Raw genomic sequence first — 17,534 nt, forward strand, 5'->3', positions numbered from 1 at the left:
CATAATGTAGTAATTCAGTAATTTAGTGAAATGTAAAATACAAATGATTAAATCTAATATAATGAGTAAATGTTAGATAAATGAACATTATACAAAATTAAAATTCAGAGACTAAAATGCTTGTAATTAATTCTTTTCTTGATATATTATAACTGTTACATTTTTAAGATTTTATAGAAAATTTCCTCATCCTGTTAACCTGAATGAAATAGAATTTGTTCAAGTTTTAGGTGTATTATTAATATTGTTTTTATTATTTGATTAATCAATCATTTTAAATTTTCAAATAATTTCTAGCTGTCTTAATATATACTGATTATCTACCTCGTCACTTTAACCTTGAATTTTTTTTAGTTTATGCTAGCAAAATGATATGCTGCTTTTATCTATTAAAACTATTTAATTTAAAAAACAAAAGTTCTATCTACTTATAAAAATGTATTTAAAATTAAACCTGAATATAAATTAAGCACAAATATAAATTTTACATTTAAGTTACATAGTTGCATGTATTTTTGTATATTGTTAAGAAATTTAAATTTACAGACTATAGACATTTCTAAATATAATTTAAGCTTATCAGAGAAAGTATGCAATGATAAATATTTGATATGATTTGCTTGAGAATTGTTACAAGAAAAAGAATCTTTTCATCATGCTGAAATAATTAAGAAAGTGTTGTACAGTAAAGAATATATATAAACCTTTTTTGAGATCTACATAAATCTTACATTTACAAAAATAATATATTATAAATATTAGCAGACAATATTATATTATTTTGTATTTTAATTCTATTTTTAAAAGTGTTATATTGGAAATTATCTTTCTCCTTTTGGCTTGTTCTGTTAATTTCACTACATTTTTATCATAATACTATTGCTCGAAAATTTCAATATAAGCAGTAATCAATAAGACAGAAGAAGTTTATAATAATATATATATATATTATATAATTTATATTTCAAAATATTTTGCAATTCTGTTAATCCTTTTTCTGAACTAAGTTTTGAAAAGATTATACAATATTGTTATGAAATCAAATTGTAAAAATATCTAAATATGAGATAAGGCTTACCTATAGATGAGATAATTTATTAATCACTTAATAGAAACCTGAGTTTTAAAAAACTTGAATTCTCTAGCTATCATTTCAATACTTATTAATAATAGAAGTGCAAAATGTATGAGATGAAGCCCAAATCATATTACTAATCAAGCAGCTTGATTATTTGATTTTAATAATGTAATTTTGTGTATATATTTAGAAATTACCTGAAAAGTCAGTTTGAAAGTAATATTAGAGAACATTTTGAATTTTAATCTTAATTGATTTTTAAATGAAAGAATTAAGTTTTTAGTTTATTTCAAAAGAATGCTTTTATTAAACATCTATCTACTGGTAGATGGAAATTAAAAACGTTCTCTAGTGGATGGTTAAATTTAACTGTGTTTTTATTTAAGGAGACAGAGAATTCCATAAAAAAAAGTTCTTTAGCATAAAATTACAGCATTTCATTCTTGGTATTTGAAAAATATATTCTTATAGTTTTATATAAATGCCTTCATGTACTTGTAAGAAATATTTTCATTTAATACCTCATAATTTTTAATTGATGAAAATTGTTAGTATGTATGTATGTATGTATGTGTATATATATATATGTGTGTGTGAATATATGAATATCAATTTCAGTATGGTCAGCGTAAAATTAAAAAGGCAGAAATGAGAAATCATGGGATTAAGATAGAAACAGATTATGACGGTGAAGATAAACCTGATTCATCTAATTTTCAAATGAGTAATGGATCCAATACAGGTAATAGGTTAATAAAACGTGAACAGTACATTAAAATATTTTAATAAGTTGTAAATTTTAGTAATTAGCAGGGAAGGTGTGCAGTTAGTTCCCAATCCTGAACAAATGAAAGGCAGTATACCTAGAAATAGGTCTTTCAACACTTTTCAAACAGAATTCAAGCTAGATGATGCAATGCATTTCATTAAAGCCGGGGTAGAAGTAAGTAAACTTTATATATTTTCCAATGATTTGAAACAGTTATTTTAATTTGTGAAATATTTTTGTAGGCAATTATTGAAGATGAAGTAACTAAAAGATTTACTGCTGAAGGTGCCTAAGTACTCTTGATCAGACTGTAAATATATAAACTAAGTTTTACATAATTAAAAAAAAAACTTAGTAAATTAGATTTTAAAACAAACTATACAAAATAACTTATAATTGAAACTGTTAAATAAAATATATTATTTTAACAGCAAAATGCTAATTAAAACATAGTATATTCAGTCTTGATTGTAGTTATCTGTACTTAAGATTATCAAAATATCCAGCTTTAGATATTTGATAATCTTTGCAGATTTGTGTGTGTGTACATCAGCATCATTCTGACAAATATAGTGTCAGAATGGTAATTATGGAGGGCCTGTTAACAGTTGGCTATTTTCAGAATGGTAATTAACAAGTATAGTTATATAGTCCAAATTAATAGATCTGGAAGTGAAAATTAGACAGGGGTCCAGATAGCATAACTCATGATGCATTGCAGAGTTTGTGGAAGATGTCGGTTTGAGTCCACTGTGGCTTGATCTTTTCTTCCAGTAAAGTTTCACGTATCTAAAAGTCTTTTACCGGTGCGCATATCATCACACTAAACAAAGTAATTACAAACGTTTTCGAACCTTAACGGTTCTTCTTCAGGTAGAAGAAGAAAGACCCTGAAGAAGAACCGTTAAGGTTCGAAAACGTTTGTAATTACTTTGTTTAGTGTGATGATATGCGCACCGGTAAAAGACTTTTAGATAAGTGAAACTTTACTGTTCTCCAGTGTAAGTATTCTACCATCTTTTCTTCCAGATTATTCTAAATTATTAAATTTCACTAAATTAATAATGGTTGTTAGCACAAGATAGCAGTCTGTTCAAATTCATTTCTGTATTAAAGTTAAACTAAATGTCTAGCCAATGCATAGCACAATGGAATCTGACTTTAGATATTTGTCTTGTACATTAACAATTTTTGTTAACCAGACTGCTTTTATTGCATTATATATGTACAGAAAATAGTGAGGACATTCCTTACAAATATTAATGTTTTTGTATTAATCTAATTAGTTTTCTAGAAATTTTTTAAAATTTTAATTTGAATCAGTGTTTATTTTAAAAATTACTTTTCAGAGTAAAAATAGAAGACAAATATTAACATAACATAATTAAAAATGACTAATATAGTTATTTATCACCTGCATTTTATATTTTTCATTATTAACCAGATAGTGACCAGTTATGATGCAATTTAATATTGGTTTAAGATAAATTGCCAAACAGAATTTTGGTGCTAATTCACTGTATGATGATATAAATTTTTAAAAATTCACAAGATCACACAATGAATTAGCACTAAATTCAGTTGTGATATGCTTTCATTAATAACACTAATACTAATCTTCCCTGCAATGAAAATGAATTACAGAAAAATTTATGATAGCATTTAATCTTTTGTAAAAATATTCCATACGATTGTAATAAAATACTCATGTAATGAATGGTCTGATCATGTTTCTCCCAATATAATGATACAGTTTGTACATTATGGCAATTTTTAGTTAATGAACATTGTAAATATTGTAAAAATTGCTTAGTAAACAAACTGTTAACAGCAATGTTTGATATGTTTAGTTAAGTACAGTGGGTGATCGGTTAACGAACATAATCCATTCCAAGACTGTGTTCCCTATCCGAATTGTCATTAACCGATTATTGATTTGCCATAGATTTTTTATGGGAATCTGTATTTGTATACTTTCTTATTATGTTTGTTTATATGTAATAATAAAAATACATATATAAACATTCATACATTTTTATCAGTCATGGATTTTTCCACTTTTGGGGGCATTAAAGAATCTGTTCAATGTCGATTGCTTTTGTCTCTTCTTCAGGATTTTTCGGAAGTAATTAATAGCATTGTTATTGTAGAGATCTCCAAGCCTATTAACCTCAGCCTGGTTAGGATGCCATCCTAAGACTGTTGTTCTGACATCATCCTCCCATTTTTTCAAAAGATCTTTAATAAAAGAGGACCAAAATGCCAACATCTACTATCTTCCTCTTTTTCAGAAGAGAAAACATCTTGTCGAGTTTCTTCTGTCATCAGATCAGTTTCAGGTTCCATTATGAGCTGTTAAATGTTTTGTTTCTCATGTGTGATTTTCATTACTCCTTTAGCTGCTTGAGTCTTTTTGATTATATCTTTCTTAGCTAAGATTGTGCCTACTATAGACCTGTTCAAGCCATACTGCCTAGCAACATTAGACATCTTCTGCTCATTTTTGCCTCATCTTGGTTATTAAATGTTAAGTTTTGTGTCGGTTTTTAAGTGCCAGCCCAACAGTCTCATAAAGACTATAAGAAATTCTTTGTCAGAAAGGAAAACAAAAGGCTTCTGGAATTACAAGGGAGAATTTCAGAGTTTGGAGGAATAGCGTTGTCAGGTTCGGTGTGTATGTCGATGTCTCCCACGCTCCAAAAGGTTTTGAAATGTCATCTGGAGACAAGGGAAGATCAATTGGTATTTGTTATTTTACATCACTACTACTTGTGTTTGTTCTGTGAGATGTTTGTTGTCCAAACAAATCTTTCGTGAAAGTATTCATTATCCAATTTGTTCGCAGCCCAAACTGTTCATTAACCGATCACCCACTGTATTTGTAAAACCAATCTTTTTGTACAGTATTTACCATTTGTAAATATAACTAAAATTTTATTTAAACTGTTTTTGCACATAAAAGAAACAAACTTCACTTTATTTGGAGCAAAGGAATTTGATTTTATTACTTAATTTTTAGTATTATAGTGAGCCATTTCCAAGCATGTAATTGAAAGTCTTTTAGAATACAATGATCAGTTTTAAAACATTTGTCAATGTAAACAAATTTTTAAAAAATAAAGTAGTTTGAGGACTACCAAGTAATATTTTATAATATATACTTTTATACTGTATTTACTCACATATAAGACAAGGTTTTTATTAATTTATCACAGCTTCAAAATCCTAGGTCATCCTATACGTGCGAGCAAAAGATTCTTTGCATTTTTGCAAATAATTTTTGTGAACTGTGTATTTCCATTTTTTAATGGATGCTTACCCTCTTGTATTTAAAAACAAGTATTTTATCTGGGTTGTTTGAATCCTCCTTGTATATTGTCAGGAATAAAGATGAATAGTAATAATAAAAGCAAAGCTTTTGAATTGAATTTCAAATTGAAATTCCAAAATCACATGGGAGCACGATATAAGTTTTAATCTATTCCCACATGAAAAGAGATAATTTTGTAAATCAGAATTCGGAGAAACTCATAAGTGTAATCGATGGAGAGTGGATTTGACTGTTTTAGAATTGACCAAAAAAAAAAGGTTCCCGATTGTCCAGCTTTACGTGAACAAATTATGTCGATTTTACAAGATTTTTCCTTAAAGTTTAAAATGCCAGTAATTTTAGCAGGACAATGTGTAAATTTACGTTCATTTGATGTTTTATTTGTGATTAAACGAAATAAAATTAGAATTGTATTAATAAAACTAATTTTCTTTATTTTGATCTTTAAAGTCACAGCTTGTCCTATATGCGAGGTTGGCTTATAGAGTAAATACGGTATATATATATCGATGGATGGATAATGTGGAAATATCTGATTTTCATGGTTTCCCTGCATAGACCAACATGCTGGATAATTGCAAAAATATGGTATATATTATTCAATATGGATGAAATCCAATTAAAATTTCTGTATTGTATAGAAGATATAAAATAGATTAAAATGAATTGATTATAAATTTGTAATATGTTACATTTCAGAATAAAACATACATAGACTATATCTACTTTAAAACTGAAGAGGGACAGAACTGTCCTAAATGCATATTTAATAAAGTATAACAGCTAAAAGTTTCTCTTTGTTTCCAATTGAAAACATTCAGGTGTGATAAGTTTTCATATTAGAAGCAAATATAAAAGCTTGATAACATTAAATATCAATAATAATCTGTTTCAAAATTATAACACACCCAACTTTTTTCAATAACAAAATCATAAATACATAACAATTGTTAATTATATTAATACATTATTTACAACATCAATTTAAACAGCTGTAAAAATTTCAGAAAATATCTGACAGTTACAAAGAAAATTATCACAGATTTGCAATTTTTGATTGTTTCAAAAGTATAAACACATGTGTACAAAAAAATGATTTGTGATGTTTCAATATTTTTAGGTCCACCGTTTGATTTAATTAGTTCAAATACTCTATCACACATACATTTTATTAGTTTTTTGAAGTTCTTGCTTAGTATTTTCCCAACAATCCATGATAGCTAATTTCAGTTCATTTACAGTATTGTATTGTCTGTTTTGGCCATAAACAAATGACTCATAATGTCCCAAACATTCTCTATCGGGTTCTTTTCAGGGCTCCGTGATGGCCAATCAATTACATTAATTTTTTTTTTTTTTTCAGCAAACCAATTTTTAGTTGACTTTGATGTATGAATGGCAGCATTACCCTGTTATCCAAAAGTTATTAAATTTTGATACAACAGTTCTTGATACTTTATTGAATTTATTCTACCTTCTATAAATACAATATCTGTTTTACTTCCCCATCCAAATCCTTCCCACACCATCACAGATCCTCCACCTTGCTGTCAGCTCATTCTGACTTTGTTCTTCCTCAAATCATTCCAGTAGTGACTATAACTGTCAGGTCCATCTAAATTCCACTTTTTTCATCTGAAAAGACTATTTGTTTCCACTCCTCTTTCCATGTCATCTTGTCTTTCGCCCACTTTAATCTAGCTGTTTTGTGCAATTGTGTGTTAATTTCGGTTTGGCAGCCATTTTTGTAAATTTGGCATTTTTATGATTATGCATACATCTCCATACAGTTTCTGGTGAAACTGCAATTGGCAGTGTTGATGCTGCTTCTCTGACAAGGTAGTTTCCGGTTGTGAACAAGTATGGACGTGGTTAACTTCGGCTCCGTTTACGATCGCGATTTTCTGTGATCCCTGTACGGATATAGGTTTACTATACATCGATAGATTTGCCTTTACGTCCGCTAAATGCGAGTTCAAGTTTTACTCAATTCGGTCAATTTGTTTCCGAGTTTTAACCGTCCAAAGTCTTGGGTTTTTGTCGGCCCCCATCGGGCCCCCCGTTTGAGATCCATTCGCAATCTTGACGGGTTTTGTTAGCCCATCAGCCCATCTATATACTGTAAATTCTTCGTTTACATACGAGGAATACTCGCCGAGTTGTTCGTGTTATTATTTTTTCCGTTGGACAAAGGGTTGTTCCTTCGCCACGTGGTCGGCCTAGCCACTCGGCACGTCTTAGCCGGTTTGGCGTTTTGCGTGTTGCGGGCTCCAGTTTTGTTTTTCGGACACTGTTTATTGGTGCCTGGTGCATTATCACACTCTGTCACACAGTTTGATCGCTTCGGTTTTCGTTCCAGTTTTCGTGCTCTGTCGGTTTCGCCTCTCGGCTTGGCAGTTGCCGTTCGGCGTTTCTGTGTTGTGGGTTTCCTGGTAGGGCTTTACGGCTCACCGTTCTACTTTACTGTCTGGTACACTTTCCTGTGTATTGCCCGCTTGGTGTCTTGGACAGGGACTTGCTTCTTCAAGGCTAATCAGCGTCCAGCCGTTCAGCTAGACCAGCTATATCACGCTCATCCTGTGTACCTTCGTTTTGGGTCATTGTCTCTGTTGCTGGCCCATACCCACTATTGACTCTCGGTACTTTTTGGACTGTTTCTCGGCAATTTATCAGGAGTATTTTCATCACTGTGGCAGCTATGGTAGAGCCAGGTGATGAAACCGTCTTTCCTTTGGGCAGTGGTATCTCTACATCAAGGCCTTGCTCTCCAACTGAGACCCTTGCAGGTGGTGACACTGTTGCCTCGGTTGAGCACAGTCTACTGCAGGAATCAAACCAACACTTACAATGGATCCTGAAAATCCTGAACAGACCTTCAAAATCAAACCCATCAGTAAAAGAGAGGAAGAACATAGTTGATAAAGTTACTCAAATGTATGGTGCCATACACCAGATGTATGGCATCCTGAAAGAACTGTGGTCTTCACCAGCAGTGCCAAGCAACGTCCCGCTGCAAGGTCAGCAGATGTGGATTAAAAATGCCTCATACTTGGAAGTGGTTAAGTCCACTATTCCTGTAATCACAACCACCAAAGCGATTTCCAGGTCAATAAGTAATAAAATTAAGCAGGAAGGTACTGGAAGTAGCTGTGCACTAATAGTCTATCCTAAGGAGGAAGAAGGGCTTAAAGTAAATATGAAAAACATTCAAAAAGAGATAACAAACAAGATAAAGCCAGATAAATTAAAGATTAAAGTCACAGCTATTAAGGAAGTCAGAGGAGATGGGATCTGTTTCCGTACAAAAAACAAAAAGGACGCTAAGGTCTTAGAACAGGCCATCGAGGAGTTAACAGAAGTTCAACAGCATGTGAGAACAAAAATTTCCGAGGGCAGACGCCCACGTGTTATACTCCTAAATGTTCCATACTCTGTTGAGGTAGAAAACATCATAGAGATGATCTACGAACAAAACGCAACGCTGGACCAGTTTGGCAAGGAAGAATTTATGTCTTCCACAAAGGTGAGCACCGACATTACTAGAGGTAATACTCGGGAAAATTGTCGTCACGTCGTGCTCTCCACCACTCCACCTATAAGAAGTCAATTAATTAAAGAAGAGCATATCTCAATTTCCTAGGCCAACATTCAACTAGATGATTATGTCCACATTATGCGGTGCTAAATGTGCTGTGGCTACCATCATATAGCCCGCGATTGCTCAGCCAATCAAATCTGTAGCCACTGTGCTAAAAGTCATTGGTACAACGAATGCAACAGAAAGGATAAACCCCCATGCTGCATACCTGTAAAACAGCTAACAAAGGTCTGCCTCCACAGAGTCGGCAGCACACCGATTACAACGCTTTTGACTCAGTGTCCTCACACTCAAAGGATAAGGGAGCAAGCTATTCGTCAAACTAATTATGGCTATTAGCCCCTCTCACTGTGACCTAAAACTGCTACAAATTAACTTGCAACAGTCGAAGGCAGCCTCCACGGAAGCTATGCAAACGGCCAACTCGCACCAGGCAGACATACTGCTTATCCAAGAGCCCTACTGCTTCAGAAGGAAAATCGCCCTCTTCGGCAGTCTCCCCACCTTTAATCATGTGGACTCTGTGGACAACCCAAAATCTGGTATAGTCATCATCAACAGGAACCTCAATGCGCAACTTCTGACGCAACATACGAACAGGAATTACACCACCATTATTATCAGCACTCACAATATCTCTTTAGTTCTAATCTCTTTTTACTGCTCCCCCTATGAAGACATTACCTGCCCTTTGGATAAGCTTTATGACACAATCCATCAACTTAGTAACCTCCCAGTCCTCATATCCGGGGATTTTAATGCAAAGTCGCAGCTGTGGCACAGCCCAATAGAAGACCCTAGGGGGCTATAAGGTGGTCGAGCTTATCAATGGACTGAACTTCCAATCCATAAACTGTAGCACCCTCCCCACCTACTCTTCCTCTACAGGGGAGAGCTGGGTGGACTTGTGCCTGGTCAACCATCTACTTCTTCAACCAGTTTACATTGTAGCATGCTTGATGTACACTCAGCGAGTGACCATAACTACATCGAAACCAATATCAACTTTCCTGGGATGATAAGGAGACTTTCTATAAAGCAGATGACAAATTGGGAGCGCTACAAAGAGTACATCAAAACTCACTGGCATACTGAGCCTTTTGCTGAAACGGAGGACTCTTCTGTACTGAACCTGGTTATTGAGAGATTACATAACATCATTCACCAAGCTTATCAGTCTGCTACCAGTATCAAAACCGTAAAGCAATCTGCTCTGTGGTGGACTAAAGAGCTTTCCTCCCAAAGGGCCTCTCTCAGAAGGGCGAGGAGGAGGTTTAGAAGGGAGCCAGATCCCAGGAGGCGGGAAGTCTTGAGGCAGGATTACTTGACTCTTTTTAATAATTACAAGACCAATATCAACAAAGCCCGCACTGACTCTTGGAGGGGGTTTTGTACAAAATTAGGGAGTGGTAAACCTTGGTCTACTCCCTATTATATTGCTAGAGGGAAGGTTAAAAGTACAAGGATCCCTAACAACTTCCACCCTACCATTAACGACTATAGTAACTCTATAGGTGACACTTATGCTCACATCATTAGTGATCTTTTCCCTGATGACAACCAATCTACTGACAGTGACATACATACTTCCATTCGGCAAAACAGCTACAACAGTTCAACTTGGAACGATGACCCTTTCACCTGTCAAGAAATTGTGCATGAATTTACAAAGCTGAAGCTAAAGAAGGCACCTGGCCCTGATGGCATAAACCCTAAATTAGCAAAATTAGCCTTTGAAGCAATACCAATCACCTTTGCAGTTATTTTCAATAAGTGCCTCCAGCTGGGTCTTTTCCCTCCTCTGTGGAAAACTGCTTCAATAAAACTCATTTCGAAATGTGACAAACCAACGAAATCTTCAGATTACAGACCTATCTCCCTTCTCCCTGTAATAGGCAAAATATTAGATGGCCTTATGATCAACAGATTACAACATCATTGTGAAAATAACAACTGCCTCAACACCAACCAGTATGGCTTCAGGAAAGGAAGAAGCACCATCACAGCTCTGGATTCCATTGTTCAGTACATTCAGGATGCCAAAGGCAAAGGGGAGCACACCATGCTGATCACTATTGATTTTCAAGGTGCATTTGACCATGCATGGTGGCCAGCAATCCTCACTGCAATTGATAACACTGGATGTCCGAAAAACATCTTCAATCTCATCAAGAGTTATCTCTACAACAGGGAAATTAAGGTCATCTGTAACAACACTACTTATCTACAGAAAGGCATTAATAGAGGGTGCCCCCAAGGCTCGAGGTCGGGGCCCTTTCTGTGGAATGTGATGTTTAACAGTCTCTTGGAAATACACTCTAATATACCCAAGGATTACAACTGTAAGCTCCAAGGATATGCTGATGACACCGTCCTTGCTATTACACATAGAAATTAGGAAGTCCTTCAGGCTAGGGCCAATGAAATATTGCAGACCATATCCAGGTGGATTAAAGATATGAAACTAAGGATCAATTATGAAAAATGTACCTGCATAGTGTTTCCACGCACTACTCCCCTCCAAAAGAGGCCTACCATCAGGCTGGATGGAAATAGGATCAGGAATACTGACACAGTTAAATACTTGGGCGTGATAATGGACAATAGGCTCACCTGGAAACAGCACGTGTATTATGTCTATGAAAAAGCTGTCAAGGTCCTACACTCCCTCACTTCCATAGCTAGGAACAAATGGGGATATAACAGCAAGGCTTGTAGGTTACTATACATTGCAGTCATCGAGCCCATTTTGACGTATGGCTCTGAGATTTGGGGCACTTCTGTCTCTAAGGTTCACGTAAGAAGAAAACTACTTTCTGCCCAAAGGCTTGCCACTATACCCATCACTAAAGCCTACAAAACTGCACCATCCGATGCTATCCTCAACATCGCAAACTTGCTACCAATCGACTTAATTATAAAAGAAAAGGTCTGGACTTTCCACCAGCTTAAACTAGCTGCTGGCTCTATAACCACAGAACATTTTAATAGTATTATGAACCACTTGGATCTCAACCCAGCTGCAGCAAACATTGCAGATCATCTTTCAACTTTCAACTTGGACCATAAGCACAAACACCACATTTACCACCCTAGCATCTCTATTGACGAACTTTTCTCTATGGAAGGTGCAGAAGTACCCACAGGCCTCTGTCTTTTTACCGACGGGTCTAAGTCTGCTCTAGGGGTGGGTTGTTCTGTAGTGGTTAAGGCTAACGGCACCAACATCTATCAGGCTTACTTTAGGCTGGCCAATCACTGCACAGCGAACCAGGCAGAATCCCTGGCCATTCATAAAGCTCTACTATGGATTACTAACAACAAGAACCAACACAAATTCTCCACAGCTACCATTCTGAGCGACAGCAAAGTCGCCCTGATGCAACTCAAGAAGCTAAACATCAAACAGTCCATTGTCCAGGACAGCATTAATCTGCTCCTCGACCTCCGAAAAGACATCTCAGTTAATTTTATATGGGTGAAAGGACACTCTGGGATACAAGGGAACGAGAGGGCGGATCTCTTGGCCCGTACTGCTCCCAATAGGACTTCTAGTTGCTCTTTTGCCTCTACTCCCATCTCTTGGTTAAAAATTAACATCCGCAAACATACTTGGAAATGCTGGCAAGATAGGTGGGACAGCAGCCAAACAAGCAGGCTCACCTACAGTTTCCTCCCAGACGTTCTCCAAAGGAGCAGCTATAAGCATCTGGTTCCCTCTTACCGGATTACCCAACTTTTGACTGGACACGGCAACTTCCGTAGTTACTTAAGGAGGTTTTTGCATAAATCTGACGAGATCTGCACGTGTTCCATGAATGAGGATGAAAACCCAGAGCATATAATTTACCACTGCCCCCTCTACTTTCCCCAAAGGAAAGACCTAATCAACACAGTACACAAAGCGAATGAACTGTGGCCCTGCCATTTTAAGACCTTCATTAGCAACAGGACTATTTTTAAAGCACTTACAAAGTTCGCTAGAGACATCAAGATACTGGACTGATTGTATATAATTTTGTTTATGTCCATTAATTGCACTGCTTAAACCCCTGATATCTTCAAACTATCCTATCCACCTTTATTTCTCCTTCACTCTAACCTCTTCAAACCCCTTTACCCCCTTCTTTCTGCTTCTCGCTATGGGGCTATACCTCTTACTTGTGAGTGCGGCCCATACTCGCCATAACAACTGTACTGCTTCTCTGACAGACAACTTCTTGACTGTCAATAGCTGAAAAACTTTTCTTTCATTTCTAGATGTAAGGAGTTTAGGCCTTCCACATTGCTTATTTCTGCCATAATTTTCACCCTGAGTTAACACATTTCTCACAGCATGTGTAGATTGATTTATAGCTGCCAAAATTTGTCTTAGAGATTGTCCTGATCTTTTTAGTTGGTAAATTTCATATTTCCAACTCTGTTAGTGTTTTTCCACGAGACATTGTTTTAAATCACAAAAAAACCATTTAAAATTGGTGCTGTTTTTAATAATGAGTGATACTCCCCGCTGGTGACAACTAATTAAACCAATAATTAATAAGAAAATTATTATACTAATTTTATGCACCTGTGTTTATGCTTTTGAAACACTCAAAAATTGAAAATCTGTGATAATTTTGTCAGATTGCTCTAAAAATTTCAGAAAATGTTTAAATTGATGTTATAAACAACATACTAATATAATAAATACATTACTATAGTTAATGCTTTTGTTATTGAAAAATGTTGAGTGTGTTTATAATTTTGAAACGGACTGTGTGTGTGTTACCGGCAAAACCTGATTTTACGCCAAACTAGTTTGGCCGGTAACTACTAGTTTGGTTGATATATATATTATATATATAGTCTGATTTTTCTTTCATTAAAATCAGCTTTTTTTATGCTTAAAAGTTATGATTTAATCATTAATATTTCTGACAGCTGTTGCAAGTTTTGATTCTTTGCAACTATGAAAGATATTATAAAGACATAATTGTTTCTCTAATCAAATTTTTGTCTCAAAGCAATTTTTTGATTTTTATTTGCTAAGGAAATCAATTATGTTTGCCTAAAAATCTGAAATAATTTATTGGTGAGCTGAAATAATAATAAATTTATTTGCATTTTATCTATTAGGAACAATAGTTATTATAACTATGCAAAAATTTAGTAACAATTACAGTCCTAGTTATTCTTTGTAATTTGTATAAAGCAATAAAAATGAATGTTTATCATTCAATTCTATTTAATGCATTCCAAAATTTTTTGAAATATATCTTTTGACTAGATTTTGGTATAGTTTTTTTCTAATAGCCACGACAATTTAATAACTTCACAACAGTATAAATATTTAACAGGATAATATTACATTTGGTTTTTGTCATATTTTCTTTCTACAAAAAACAGTTGAATATATATTCAATTTTGTAAAAAAGTTTGGTACTTTAAGATAAATGTTTAATATAAATCAAATTCTTCTAAGAGGATAGAGATTGATATCACAAAATGTTGAGTTTTTCAGTGTGAAACAAAGAATTGAGAACACTATTATGAAATTAATCAGTATAATACAAAGTATCAGTAAAGAAATATATCAATGTTTTTCTACAGCATTCAGAATCAAATCTGCATACTAGAATTTTTTCACTTTGTAAACAATTTTATACAAATAGATAAAATGTAAAAATGATATACATCAAAACATACATCCAATATTTGATGCAAGAATACAAAGTAATAGTAGTGTGTATTCTTCATTTTTATTTTACAGTATAAATATGGCCAATTGTAAATTAATTTTCATAAGTGACAAAAGCTTTAAGTTGCATTTTCAACAAACACATGATAAAAGTAATATAATCCATATTTATTTTATTTTTTTAATTTAAAAACTCCTGGCATTATTCAGAGAAGTAAGAAATAGATTTAGGCTTTAGTGGACTTCATAGTTCTGGTTATTGTAAATCATAATCAAGCAATGGTTTGACTTAATTGGTTATGACCATGTGACAATGGGTGATCTGCAAAGGGGAGATGCCTCCTGGGAGGCATCTCCCCCTTTCTATGTAAACTATCCTCTATTTAGATGTTAAACATGAAGAAAACCGGAAACTGTGGACAGTCCATTGACGAGGAACAAACCCAAGACGAACTACCAGTGTTCAGTGATTTTATCCACTGGTGGGCTCCAATATTCAATCAATGATGTCAATTTGAAGCTTATTTACATCAATACTTTAAAAATTTGAAAAACTGCATTTAAGTTCTTATTTTTTAATTCCCATAAAGTTGAGCATATTCGGTTAATGATAAATTTTATAATTATATTTAACAATAATGTATAGAAAGATTATGAAATTAATTTTTTGTTAATTATATTAAATACATATTTGTATCTAGTGTATTGATTTCTGTAGAACTTTAAAAAGTGAAAATTGTTTTTTTAAAAGGATTTTAGTATTTGAAACGAAATCCTGTGACATGTTTTTACTTCATATGTAGATGTTAGCACACCATTTGATTTGCTATACAGTAGAGCGTCGATAAGTGGAACCAATTGGGGACTGGGGTCCTTCCAGTTAATGATTTGTTCCAGTTTCCGACTTTGTACGAAAAAATACATTAACCTGTCCGATGTTCAAATTTTTCTCCGTTGCGTATCGCTTCCTGTTGAATTTTTCTCCGTTGCGTGTCGCTTCGTGTTGAATTTTCGTCGATTTTAAGCCTAACGAAAATTTTTATAATAATCATCGAGGCTATCGTATCGTTAAAAATTATTTCTACATTTTGTACAAACAAAATAAATATATTAAAGAATATAAAAAACATGAAAATTATACTTTAGAAGTAAATTTAGTATCAAAAACATTCGATTCAGCACGACACAGTCAGACTGAAAATCGTTCCACTTTCCGGCCATTCCACTTACCGACGTTCCACTTATCGACGCTCTACTGTACTTACTTACCAGCATATACTTTCATGTTTTCATGCCAAACAAATATTCTTTTAATGTTATGATTTGATATTTTCCAAAAAAAATTCACTCTTTTAGAATGATGATTGAAGTTTTCAGTGAAAGAATCCATATAAAAATTTTAGTTTGTGTACAAATTTTCGACCACACCTTTTCATTTGCTGAGAGAATATTTTTTTTATTCACTAACATTTTCAGCCTACTCCTTTAGGCCATCAGGTTTCTTAAAACCATTTATAGTATAGAAAATGTTCCATGAATAGAACATTCTATTTAAAATTTAACTTTTGTATGCTTATTTTGTTTGTATGAAGAATATTGTTTGATATAGTGGTGGTCATGAAATGAATACCATCATGCCAAACAATATTCTTCATAATTACACTAGTGTACTGTACAATGTTAGTCATGAAGATATTTTGAGATACTTCATCATAGTGCCTGAAAAGATCTTCAAGACTGAAATTTTTCTCCATTATTTTTGAATTTATGTACTATCAAGATCTGCAGAAATCTGCATTTGATAAGAAATGTTAATTTCTAATTTGTCTAAGAGCATCAGTTTTATACACACACAAAAAATACAGTACAGTTACAATTAAAGATCAAATTGTCATTGTTTTCAAATGATTTTTTTTATTATGCAAGTAATGATACAACTAGCATTAACAATCATTAATTAATAAAAAGAATTTAGGACGAATATGTAATAGATTCTGTAGAAAAACACACCGAAAATATTCAAATATCTTCATAATTTTTAATTAGCGAAATAATCAGACTACAAGCTTATCTGATATATAAATATGATCAAATTGTAAATATTGTTCATTACAAAGTATCCGCAAATACAAACTTAAGAGCCAGATTTTAGTACACATCTGGATGTATTATTTAGAAAACAGATACACACACTATATTAGTGATTGTTTTTGGATATCAAGTACCAGATATGATGGTTTTTAAATCTTAATTCAATTCAATAGCAAATGATGATAGTTTAAATCTTCTCTCTGCCATTGACAATTATTTTTAAACATTTTTCAAATAAAAATATTGAACTTTTATGATTTTAGCTACAAAACTAATCAGATTTTAAGTTTCGTTTGACTCATGTATTTGAGAAAAAAATCTAATTTAGCATAGTTTACAAAGTAAATTTTTAAGAAAATATTATGAATGTCAATTTTACCAAGTTTTAATTATTTTAAGAAACAAACCATTAATTTTTGTTTTTCTTTTTTTGATTTCAGAAATTCGTTCTTGGAATTTACTAACAAGAACTAATAAAAACTATCATTATATTAGGTATGAAAATAGATAAGATATTATTTACAAAATTATATTTTTTATCATAGAATATTCATTTACTTTCAATTCTTAGTTTAAGATTAACAATATTATGGGGACTAGGATTCTTGCTAAGATATTTTCTTCTGCTTCCTTCGAGGTAAGAATAACTCTTTCTGGTATCATTTTTATTATTATATATTAAAAAAATTTTTATTGTAGGATTTTAATTACATTTATTGGCGTCGGATGGCTGGTCATGTGTACGGCATTGATTGGTTGTATTCCCGAAGGAAGGTAAAGTTAATAAAATTTTTGCAATTTTCCAGTTTATTATTAAAATATTAATCTTTAGCTTGATTTGATTGACAGAGTAAAAAGATTTTTGTATTGGCATGTTAGTTTAATGTGTTTTCGTGTTTTGGGAAGAGCTTTCTCTGCTATTGTGACTTATCATAACAGGTAAATCAATGAGAGAGAATATTATTAATTGAAATTTGAGACGGTGAT

At 33.2% G+C, this 17,534-nt stretch overlaps 1 protein-coding gene across 1 annotated transcript in view; it reads left to right on the top strand.

Annotated features, from left to right (window-relative positions):
- The window catches only part of Gpat4 (Glycerol-3-phosphate acyltransferase 4), a 38,924-nt gene that overhangs the window by 15,748 nt on the left and 5,642 nt on the right, over positions 1-17,534 (top strand). Inside the window, exons 2-8 of the mRNA XM_067273361.1 lie at positions 1,697-1,820; positions 1,882-2,021; positions 2,090-2,132; positions 16,988-17,042; positions 17,119-17,184; positions 17,247-17,321; positions 17,397-17,486. Coding sequence (XP_067129462.1) covers positions 1,697-1,820; positions 1,882-2,021; positions 2,090-2,132; positions 16,988-17,042; positions 17,119-17,184; positions 17,247-17,321; positions 17,397-17,486 — 593 coding nt within the window. The remainder of the gene's footprint in view (positions 1-1,696; positions 1,821-1,881; positions 2,022-2,089; positions 2,133-16,987; positions 17,043-17,118; positions 17,185-17,246; positions 17,322-17,396; positions 17,487-17,534) is intronic.

Source organism: Centruroides vittatus, unplaced genomic scaffold (genome assembly GCF_030686945.1).
Source record: "Centruroides vittatus isolate TY-2023 unplaced genomic scaffold, ASM3068694v2 contig_474, whole genome shotgun sequence".
NCBI lineage: Eukaryota > Metazoa > Arthropoda > Arachnida > Scorpiones > Buthidae > Centruroides > Centruroides vittatus.